General features: G+C 32.5%; 1 protein-coding gene across 1 annotated transcript in view; it reads left to right on the forward strand.

Moving 5' to 3' along the window:
* LOC143052563 (scavenger receptor cysteine-rich domain-containing protein DMBT1-like) overlaps positions 1-12,364 on the forward strand; it is a 100,085-nt gene that overhangs the window by 2,881 nt on the left and 84,840 nt on the right. Inside the window, exons 2-7 of the mRNA XM_076225618.1 lie at positions 1,314-1,365; positions 2,693-2,734; positions 6,033-6,092; positions 7,530-7,671; positions 8,414-8,568; positions 11,091-11,141. Coding sequence (XP_076081733.1) covers positions 1,314-1,365; positions 2,693-2,734; positions 6,033-6,092; positions 7,530-7,671; positions 8,414-8,568; positions 11,091-11,141 — 502 coding nt within the window. The remainder of the gene's footprint in view (positions 1-1,313; positions 1,366-2,692; positions 2,735-6,032; positions 6,093-7,529; positions 7,672-8,413; positions 8,569-11,090; positions 11,142-12,364) is intronic.

Below are 12,364 nucleotides of genomic sequence, written 5' to 3' on the forward strand. Positions count from 1 at the left end.
GACACATTCCCTTTTTTCATTCTTAATTCTTCATTTATTAAAAAAAAAGTTGTTGACATGATACCTGTTTTATGTAGACGAAACGCAAAAGCGCGTCTGGCATATTAAATTATAATCCTGGTACCTTTGATAACTATTTACACCACTGGGTCGATGCCACTGCTGCTGGACGTTTCGTCCCCGAGGGTATCACCAGCCAAGTATTCAAAACTTCGGTGTTGACATGAATGTCAATAATGTGGTAATTTTTATAAATTTCCTGATTACAAAACTTTGAAATTTTTGATGAACTATGGATTTTCATATCCCAAGCATAGATTACCTAAACCGTATTTGGCACAACTTTTTTGAATTTTGGATGCTCAATGCTCTTCAACTTTGTACTTGTTTTGCTTTATAAATATTTTGATAATTGCGTCACTGATGAGTCTTATGTAGACGAAACGCGCGTCTGGCGTACTAAATAATAACCCTGGTACCTTTGATAACTATTTACACCACTGGGTCGATGCCACTGCTGGTGGACGTGTCTTTCCCGAAGGTATCACCAGCCTAGTATTCAGCACTTCGGTGTAACATGAATATCAATAATGTGGTCATTTTTATAATTTTCCTGTTTACAAAACTTTGAAAATTTCGAAAAACTAAGGATTTGCTCATCTCAGACATTGATTAATTTAGCCGTATTTGGCACAACTTTTTTGAATTTTGGATCCTCAATGCTCTTTAACTTTGTACTTGTTTGGCTTTATAAATATTTTGATATGAGCGTCACAGATGAGTCTTATATAGACGAAACGCGAGTCTGGCGTAGTAAATTATTATCTTGGTTACTTTGATAACTATTTCTTCTGTTACCTATTCATCAGAATCGGAATTCGTTTAAGCTAAGTTTCACTGTGCGTATTGCCGTGTGTTTGTGCCTGTCACAAGTCAGAAGCATTTAGACTGCATTAATGTCTATTTCTTAAATTTTGGTTCATTTATTTGTTTCGAAGTTGAATGTGGTGTACATTTTCACTGTACACATTTGTTCAGGTGCCAATCATCTGAAATATGATTTTCACGCTGTGTGAAAGACACATTGGCCTTGTGTTGGTTTCTGGTTTCTGCTCTATGGTCTACTTGTTGTCTCTTTGACACATTTCCAATTTCAACTTAAACTATTTTAATGAACAAACGAATCTTTTTGTATAGTACAGTAAAATCATAGGGTGTAAAACTTCAAATTTGAGAGTGTGTTTTTTTTTTTTAGATCTGTAATATATAGATATTGTATGTATATCTTAATGATTTAATTCTTATATCTACAGATGAGTTGCGTCTTTCTGAACGTAATATCTGCATTTTGGTTTTTTGATAATGGTAAGTAAGAATAACCTTCTAAGTAGATCGTAAAACACTTAATTTACAGGAATTACAATAACAATTATTTGCTTTGTTAACTCAGTTTTTAGAATTCATTTCAATATAAAAATCAGAAATGTATGGTTGCCATACTGGGCACTAACCACAGAGCGGAAGGTATGTGAGTATGAGCATTTTAACCATATCCGTTTGTTTCTGTTTATGGTAGAAAGCTTTTAAAGAGAGACAAAAAATATCAAAAGAATATTTAATCTCATGTCGAGAATATTATACTAACAACGCCACGGCTAACAAATAAGAAGACAAAGAACAACTCTTCTAAAGACTGAGCGACATGATTACAACCAGGTGCTCTCATATACTCCGAAAGAGTAAGCAGATTATGCTCCAAATGTGGCATCCGTCATGTTGCTTTAAGATGAACACTTATTGAGTATCATGAAAAGATTAAGGTATCTTTTAAGAGTTGTGTGTGTAGCTCAATTTGAAGCGCTGTTGACGTTTTGGAGGACATGTTTTGCTACATTTTATTTATTTGTTTATCTATTTGCCAAAATGTTATTGAATAGTGATTAAAACATGAATGAACTGAGGGTTGACCTGGTAAATTAAGCCATTTATGGAGCAAACCTGAATTGGAAAGCTTCCGAATTGCATCTTGGTGGAGTCTTGAAACACATAAACAAGCAGATATATCGCTTCGAATGTGCCCAAACTATAACTCTCAAAGCACTTTCTATTTGTATTGGAGTTTCTGTAGATTTGATTAAAATTTATTCCGAGTTAATATGGGGACGAAGTCCCCTATTACAGTAGAAAATTCAATAAAAAGAAAAAAAAAAAAAAAATCGGGAAAATTTCCCGAATTTTTCATTGTACTAATGAACTCAAAATCGTTCAATTTTTTTTTTGTCGCGTTTTTTAATTTCCGGATCTGCGCAGAACACATAACTCTACTTCCTTCTTCCGGTCTTGTTGTCGTGAGACTTTGATTAGTCTAGTAAAATATAGGAACTCAAGGAACACAATACCAATATTTCATTTTTAATCATTCTTTGTCTTTGGTATGAATAAACGTTACCTGATGCCTTGCGTTTCTTTGTTTACTTTGAACATGACGTCATAACTTAAATAACGTCACAAGTAAAATCCCTAACAACAGAACCAAAATCGGAAACGTTACGGTATTTCCGTTTCTTTTTTTTAACAAATATTTAAGTTACAAAAAAAATAATTTAAACAAACTTCGTCCCCATTCACAGGTAATGCCTGCCTCATATTATTTTTGGTATAGTGAATCTCAAAATTGAATTTTTTGTTTAAGGTATACGTATCTCTACTGAAGATCCATCAGAAATATCTACAGGTAAGTGATATCATGATTTTCATATCGATATTAAAATGTATCTATTTCCATTCTATACATGTATCCATCTACCAAAGTTTTTACTGTAAAATCTAATTAGTGTCACCGGAAGGAAACCATTTGTAGAATGTTATCCGCTTCTGCTTTTTGTTAGATAATTTCGCTCTTTGTTTGACACTTTTGTTTTTGTCCGTTGCTTTCGGTCTGTTTTGTTTTTTGTCCGATAACTTTGCTTTCGTCCGACATTTTTGCTTTTCGTCCAACAGTTTTGCTTTCTGTCTGTTGGGTTTGGTCCGTTTTGCTTTTTGTCCGATTATTTTGATTAGTTGATTAGCTTTCAATTAAAACAGGTTGAATTAATAAAATGATTTAAAAAATTAGATTAAATAAGCTTGTTTTGAGGGGAAACAACACTGTAAACATCCTGTTTTTGGCAGTGAAAATTAAAAATATATTTGCAGTCACTGTAGCTTTTTTCAGGAAACCGTACCCTGAAGCGTAATTTGTTAAAAAGGTCAGGTAAAACCTATGAATTTTATACAGTTTGGATTATGGGAAATGTGCCTATATCATGTCTATGGGTATGCATATGACCTGATTTCAGGTTTATTATGGTCAAATTAGGCAATTCCCCCCATTTTCTCTGTATAGAACTTTTTTTATTATATTAAAGTACACTATATTTGTATTTCATTATTATTAAGAGAACATTCTGATTCCAATGACAACTAGTTTGATGCAAATATCTTTATTGACCATTCCACCTCTAAGTGACTCTTAGGCATCCATAAACATATGACGTCATAGAAAGAAAAAAACACTGTTGATTGTACCCTATCAATTTTCATATCACTGACCGTATTTCGCCTTGTTATGACGTTGACAATGCGTTTCCGTAGAGTTTAAGTTATGACGTCAATAAAAGTACAGTTCCTCAGACTTTTCACGTCATTCACTACAAAAAGATGGTTTAACCCTAAATATTTGATTTGGAATACCTGTAGGAGTTGCAGTATATAAAGAATAACCAACATTCTCTCGGCAAAGTTTGGTTTTCTACCTGTATCTAAGCCTTGTACAAATAAATTTTTATTTTCCGAAACAATGTATAATGCTTATTCCACATGTATGTGTTTCCTAGAATAAGTTCAGCGAAATAATTTTTAAGTTCATAATTGCAACACATCATTAAAAATCCGGTAATGACATGCTTTATAACAAACCTTTCTTAAATTGTCTGTTCATTGATTGTAAAATTAAAAAGAAATTAGGATTGCATCTTCCTCAGGCAAAGCTAATCTTCTTTATGCATTTCCCTTTTGAATGGTTTTACACTTATAACTTTTAGGGTCCTATATCGCTTGCTGTTCGGTGTGAGCCTAGGCTCCGTGTCGAAGACCGTTCCTAGACCCTAAATAGTTTACTTTTTTAAATTGTGACTTGGATGGAGAGTTGTCTCATTGGCACTCATACCACATATTCCGATATCTATTTGACTATCTTTAGGTACTTTTTGGTTATGTAGCTCTTCAAATGTTTCGGTTGTTATGCATCCTCAATTTTCAAAATCCGTCTTTGAGCTTTTCTGATGCAGGTTAATCCAAAAATGTGCGTAGGATGCACGAATTCAACAAAGTATTGTTTTCATTTTTCCTTTGTTTTTTGATAATGTTGCCCATCATAGTGATGTTATTAGTAATTATAATTTAGATTGTTGACTACATTCCGTATAGTTATCAAAAGTACCAGGATTATAATTTTATACGCCAGACGCGCGTTTCGTCTACATAAGACTCATCAGTGACGCTCGGATCAAAACAGTTAAAAAGCCAAACAAATACAAAGTTGAAGAGCATTGAGGACCCAAAATTCCAAAAAGTTGTGCCAAATACGGCTAAGGTAATCTACTCCTGGGGTAAGAAAATCCTTAGTTTTTCGAAAAATTCAAAGTTTTGTAAACAGAAATTTATAAAAATGACCACATAATTGATATTCATGTCAACACCGAAGTGCTGACTACCGGGCTGGTGATACCCTCGGGGACGAAACGTCCACCAGCAGTGGCATCGACCCAGTGGTGTAAATAGTTATCAAAAGTACCGAATTCATGTCCTATCTTAACGGTAAAGCAAATATGTCCATTATTATTTGATTTGCCCATGTTTGTTATGTAATTTAAAATTTTAATTAAATCAATTTAGCAATGCACAACTAATATATCATTTAAGCACGGGGGCTATGGTAGCCGAGTGGTATAAGTAGTCCTGCTAATGTATCACTAACCTAGCTGTGAGTACTGAGGATGTGAGTTCGAATCGTATAAAAAGTTATCAAACACTGTAGTAAGATCTTTGAATATTTCATTTCTCGATACTTAGATTAATATTGTTTTTCAAGGGGCATTAGCTGTCAACTTCATGTTCACTGATTTGACTCAAATTCTCATATTCAAATTATAACATGCTAAAACGTATATTCAAATTACAAAAAGTCTAAAATAAACAATAAACAATACATAGACACGATGACATGTATCAACATTTTAATTTTGTCTAGATGCAATCTTACATTCGAGGTGTCCTCCGAAGACTACCGACAGTCATATAACCCGATATAAACATAAAATCAAATATAAAAAGATAGAGACAATTGGATTTTGCAAAGTCTGTTTGATTTCCTATTGTAGGTAAAAAGGTATGTTTATCATCGTGCGTGCCTGTATCTTGTGGATCGAATCAGTCAACCAAATGGTTCACCTTTTTTTCACTTATAATGTTGACATTCTTTTCTATAGCTGAATACATGTGCAATCCATGTACAACTTAAGGGTTAAATCAAAGTTCACACGAATTAGGATTCACTGAGGTCGAATAATTCACTTACAAATGAATAATTCATCAGCGATGTTTCTTAGCTTATTTGGACAGACCAAATTTGACGCTAAATGCGAATTATTATTCCACTTGTCATTTTCATTATAATAGAACAGAAGAAAAAAAAAAATAATATTTAATAGTTTTTGTCATTTCTCCTAGCTAACACCAATTCATGAGATTAGTATTTTTTGATACATTGTATTAAAGTCTAAGAAAATATCATATATTTGTAAGATTGCGATGTCAGGAATTGGTAACTATTTTTCGTTTGATGTTAATTGTTGTTTGTCGGTCCTCCTCTTCATTATTTTCCTAAGTGCTGTCTGATTTCTGAATATCAATTATATGATATCCCATCTGTATTATAACTATGTTCTTGTTCTCTTTCTCTGCGAAAAACAAATTTTGAAATTTATTTTTAGATTCTGAGACTACGACTTACGAAATTACGACGTTAGGGTATGTTACAGTTGGACAATATGGTATGTACAGTTTAATTATAGCGCTTTTCGACTCTCTTCTTTCTTTTTTTTTATTCCGTAAAGTTTAATTATCTATTTATGGTCACATTATTTTAAAGAACACTATTGTTTCAGAACCTACTAAAATACTATAAAAATCTATTTAAATATTGCATGTTACTATCATAATTTGCATTGCCTTATTTTCAATATGATGTATCGTGTTTTAAAACGAAAGCAAACTTTTCAACGTAAATCTCACGTCAAAAAATTCACATGAATTTCAACTCAAACAAGACATGGAAAATTTTATGTGAATTTCACGTGAATTATGATTCACATGAATCTGAAGTAAAACAAATTCATGTGTATTTCATTTGAACGTTTCAGAAAAAAGCTTTGTGCTTTTCATGATTTTGATTAGATTTTACAATTTAGAGTTTTTTTTAACTACAGTTAAATTCATGTGAATTTCACTTTAAGATAAGTCACGTGAATTTCACTTTAAAAAAAGTCACGTGAATTTCACTTTAAAAAAGTCATGTGATTTTCACGTGAAATTCCCATGAGTTTCACATGTAATTCATGTGAAACTCACATGAACTGATTGCACGTATTAGCTTGTTTGAGGTGACATTCGCATAAATTTCACGTAAGATTCACATTAATTCATGAGTATGAAATCTCGCTATGTATGTACAACAGAAGATTAGAAATAGAGGAACGTGTTTCATTTGACTTGAGAAGACAGGATCTTACAACAGAAATCTACTGAAACTATCTTACAAAATATCACAAGATTATATATAATTAATCGTTTTGCGATTTACAGAATCAGTATATTCTACTGATAAAACTCTATTTTGAATAAACTAACAGATATAAAATGATAAACAATTAAATGTGTTAGTCCAGATGTATGGATATATAAAAAAGAAGATGTGGTATGATTGCCAATGAGACAACTATCCACAAGAGACCAAAATGACACAGACATTAACAACTATAGGACACAGTAAGGCCTTCAACAATGAGCAAAACCCATACCGCAAAGTCAGAAATAAAATGACCCGACATGACAATGTAAAACAATTCAAACGAGTAAACTAACGTCCTTATTTGTACGACAACCACTGAATTACAGGCTCCTGGTTATTTAGATATAAGCACACGACATGCAAAACAAATTGGAAATAAAAAATTAAGACACAATTACAAACATCGAATGGGTGAATAATTTTAACGATTTTAGTTATATATATGTCTTTAATATATACTTCATCTCTATATAAATCCACAAATAGGAGTTCATTTGAATAAGGAAAGTTAAAAACATTTAATGGATTTCCGTAAGTTTAGAGGTTTTAGATACTTAAGTTTTAAATTGCTTTGTTCTGCTATTTTACCATTTAACCAGTAACTTATCAAACCAAGTCACATGGTAATTTGTTGATACAGGTCATATTCCGATACGCTTAACCGGGGGAAACCGAGGATCACTTATGCTTTACATTAACGGAAGATGGGGATATGTCTGTTACAACTCTAATCAATATGCATACCAGTTCAACTCAGTCTGTCGCTATCTTGGATACTCATCGTACGTATTGATACTTTTAGACTGCTTATACAACAGGCATTTGTCTTATAGATCTAACGATCATGATTATAAGAATTTTTATCAGATACATTTATACGCAAGAGCTAATATTAATCAATAGCAATTTATGTGAAAGTATATTCGTATACGTGTTTTTCAACTTGTATTATTTCTGTCCCATATTGCCAAACAATATTTTCCAAGTTTAAATCTAAAAATTAAAAAAAAAGCGAATGTGATATGATTGCCAATTAGACAACTCTTAACAAAAGACCAAAATGACACAGAAATTAACAACTATTAATTACCGTACAGCCTTTAACAAAGTCCAAACCGCATAGTCTGCCATTACAGACTCTGAAATGACAAATGTAAAACAAATAAAACAAGAAAACTAACGGCCTAATTTATGTACAAAATAATAAATGCAAAACAAATATGTAACACAGCAGAAAACGATTACCATTGAATTACAGCCTCCTGTCTTTGGACAGGCGCATTCAAAAAGTGACGGTGTTAAAGTTGGTTGAACGCACGCCTACCCTCCCCTAACCTGGTTTAGTGGTGTAACAGTACAACATAAAAAACAAACTATACAAATCAGTTAGTACTCACAGTAACAGACAGCTAGTTCAATGCTAACAGCAATAACTAATAAACTAATAATCAAAATCATTCATGTAAGACTGCAATTTATCAATCAGTACACATCCAGCATCCAATATAGTCCATTCTTTTTTAGAGCATATAGCGTATCCCAATACTATAAAAGTCAACCAGCTATAGTTAAAGATTTTCTTTGTCCTGGATATTTCAATAGTAATGGCGTAGACGATTGTACTGGACGCAACTTCGGAAGCAACACTTACTGCAGTTACAAGTTATATATTGAATGTGGTATGTTAGTGAAATATTTAATGTACTGTTTGTTTCGGTGGTTTCATAAATTTAAATTGAAGTAAAATAACGTGCCTTTTAACGCAAATTGCATAAACTTCATTACATGTTTTGTCTATAGAATGATTATGTGTCATTATGTGTTTCCTTGTTTACATAGGTATTTGTTTTTATAGTTATAGTAAGATTATATCACAATGTTGACTGGTGTACATGTACCAGTATGTATTGCAAGTAGTGAGACTTTAATAAAATATTGAATCTGAATCTGTACCCTAATTTTGGACACCTTTACCTATTATGTCTGTTTTGTATTGTAAGAGATTAATTTACCTATACAAGCAGGTTTACATCACCATTTTTGTCGGAATATGGCTGTACCAATCATTAACATTACAGTCGTTTTCTATTCGCTCAGGTGGTTGGTATAGTCAAACATTTGATTTTGTCAGGTTTAAAGGACTTCCACTTTTTGTTTTTTTATTTTCTTATATCAGAAAATGCCTCTACCAAGACAGGAATATGGCAGGTGCATTGCGTTCGTCTAATATGTTTAAATTTTTTAGTATGCAACGTTATAAAGAGCATTCCATTTTGAATTGGTCTTAGAGTATTTTTGTTATTTTACTTTTTCCTTTGCGATTAAAATTGTGTCATCTGTATTAATCCATCGTGTTTGCATTTTATTAAATTTTTCTTTCTAGAAACAACGAATATTTATTATCTAGAAATATCATGTGATTTGCATTTACAGATTAAGATAATTTAAATGACTTTTATTTTAGTAAGTGAATTTTTTATTCATGAAAAAGAAGGTTAATTTTTTTTGCTCGATAGTTTATCTATAAGTCGAAATACATTATCGACAGTTGCTGATTATAAACCATATCATATAGAACATGTTTCGACATAGCACAGTTTCTCGTTTCGATGAAAATGGTAAAATAAAAATGATAACGATTATCTTTTCTTTTAAAACTAGAGGCTCTTAAGAGCCTGTGTCGCTCACCTTGGTCTATGTGCATATTAATCAAAGGACAGAAGGATTCATGACAAAATTGTGTTTTGGTGATGGTGATTTGTATGTAGATCCTTCTTAACTGAACATTCTTGCTTCTTACAATTATCTCAATTTATAATGAACTTGGCCCATTAGTTACAGAGGAAAATATTTTGTTAAAATTTACCAAAATTTACAAAATTAAAAAAAATATTAAAAATTAACTATAAAGGGCAATAACTCTTTAAGGGGTCTACTGACCTTTTTGGTCATGTTGACTTATTTGTGGATCTTACTTTGCTGAACATTATTGCTGTTTACAGTTTATCTCTATCAATAAAATATTCAAGATAATAACCAAAAACAGCAAAATTTCCTTAACAAAAATTTCCAATTCAGGGGCAGCAACCCAACAACCAGTTGTTGGATTTTAGGGCAGATATATCTTGACTTGCAAAACAAATTAACCCCATGTCTGAATTGCTCTTAATGCTTTGGTTTCAGAGTTATAAGCCAAAATCTACATTTTACCCATATGTTCTATTTTTAGCCATTGCGGCCATCTTGTTTGGTTTGCAGGGTCACCGCACACATTTTTTAAACTAGATACCTCAATGATGATTATGACCAAGTATGGTTAAATTTGGACCAGTAGTTTTAGAGGAGAAGATTTTTGTAAAAGATTGGTAAAAATTAGGAAAAATTGGTAAAAAATGACTATAAAGTGCAATAACTCCTTAAGGGGCAACTAACCATTTTAGTCATATTAACTTATTTGTAGAACTTACTTTGCTGAACATTATTGCTGTTTGCAGTTTATCTCTATCTATAATAATATTCAAGATTGTAGCCAATAAACGGTATAATTTCCTCAAAATTGAAAATTCAGGGGCAGCAACCCAACAACCAGTTGTCAGATTCGTCTGAAAATTACAGGGCAGATAGATCTTTACCTGATAAACAATTTTTACCCCCATGTCAGATTTGCTCTAAATGCTTTGGTTTCAGAGTTATAAGCTAAAATCACATTTTACCCCTATGTTCTATTTTTAGCCATGGCGGCCATCTTGATTGATTGGCCGGGTCACGCCACACGTTTTTTAAAACTAAATACTCCAATGGTGATTGTGGCCTAGTTTGGTTTAATTTGGCACAGTAGTTTCAGAGGAGAAGATTTTTGTAAAAGCTAACGACGGACGACGACGACGGACGCAAAGTGATGAGAAAAGCTCACTTGGCCCTTTGGGCCAGGTGAGCTAATAAATTTTTGTATAAGATAACATGTTGATATTCCTACTATTATAATTAAATTAAAGAAATCAGGTGTATGCTTTGACTTTGGTTTTAAACTATACATAATGCAAACAATACTTAACTAAACATATTTGCTTCCAATAGATAAAGCACATTTCGAGTGTCCGGTTTCTGATAAAATTAAAAGGAAACAAAAACAAAATCTGAACATATCGACATCAAGTTTAGTATGCAAATAATGTCCGTGTCCTCTTATTTTCTATGTCAGACTCCAGCTCAATAACCACTGAGGAATCAGTCACAACGTCTTTCTATTCCGGTAAGTATTTCAATATAAGGTAATTGTTTTTTCTTTACTTGTTATATCTAGGTTTAATAATTGTCCTGCAAAAGTAGGAGTAATAAAATATTCTTCAACATTATTATACATTTAGATAAATTTATATCGAAAACTGTGTTAAGAAATTGATCATATAGCATTCCAAAAATATGTCAGTGTGGTTCACGAGTTGTGGAACAATAGTCACAACATCAAAAGATGTGTTTGGTCTATATTATCGCCTCTAATTAATCTATTCAATGTGTAATAAAGGATCGGCATAGCTTAACGTATTTATATACTTGTCTTAGATGCATGATTTTTCTATTAGTTGTAAGTGGCTTTGAACTAGTTGTCTCTCAGATCTGTTCCTAGTATCTTTTTGTTATCGGGATGAACAAGTACCCGGCCACGTCCGCTTGTATTTTTTGTCCATCTGATTTTTATAGTTCGTTCTTATGTTGCACTGTTATACCAATGTCCCATGTTAGTGTAAGGGTTGAGATCCCACTTACATGTTAAACCCCGCCACATTATGTTTGTATGTGCCTGTCCCAAGTCAGGAGCCTGTAATTCAGTGGTTGTCTATTGTTTATGTGTTACATATTTTTTTCGTTGAATTTTTTATATAAATAAGGCTGTTACTCTTCTCGTTTAAATTGTTTTACATTGTCATTTCGGGGCCTTTTATGGCTGACTATGCGGTATTGGATTTGCTCATTGTTAAAGGTCGTACGGTGACCTATAATTGTTAATTTCTGTGTCATTTTGGTCTCGTGTGGACTGTTGTTTCATTGGCAATCATACCACATCTTTTTTTTTTATATTTGTACCTACTTCACCTGTTTATGGAATTTACCTTTCCCAACTCATACGAGTTTCAGAAGCTTGCAGCTAGTTCCCAGACTTTTTTTATACGCAATCAGTGTCTGAGCAGAAAGTTGATGAACCAGCGTTATATGAAAGAACGCCTCGTTCTTTTTCAATGTTCGTCGGAAGATACCAAGACCTTGTTGATCAATATTTCGTATCAATTTTACAAAAAATACACGATGGCCTAGAAGTTTAGATTCTAGTCACTGACATTGGTTATCATCTTAATTACGTGTTATAGAGTTCTTTAATTTGTCTTTATAAACTATTACTTTTTCTGTTTCGTCCATGTCTAGGTAACACCCATTTCACGCGGCTCGGTACATAAACATCCCGTCGTTGTGTTATTG

This window comes from Mytilus galloprovincialis, chromosome 11 (assembly GCF_965363235.1).
Source record: "Mytilus galloprovincialis chromosome 11, xbMytGall1.hap1.1, whole genome shotgun sequence".
Classification (NCBI taxonomy): domain Eukaryota; kingdom Metazoa; phylum Mollusca; class Bivalvia; order Mytilida; family Mytilidae; genus Mytilus; species Mytilus galloprovincialis.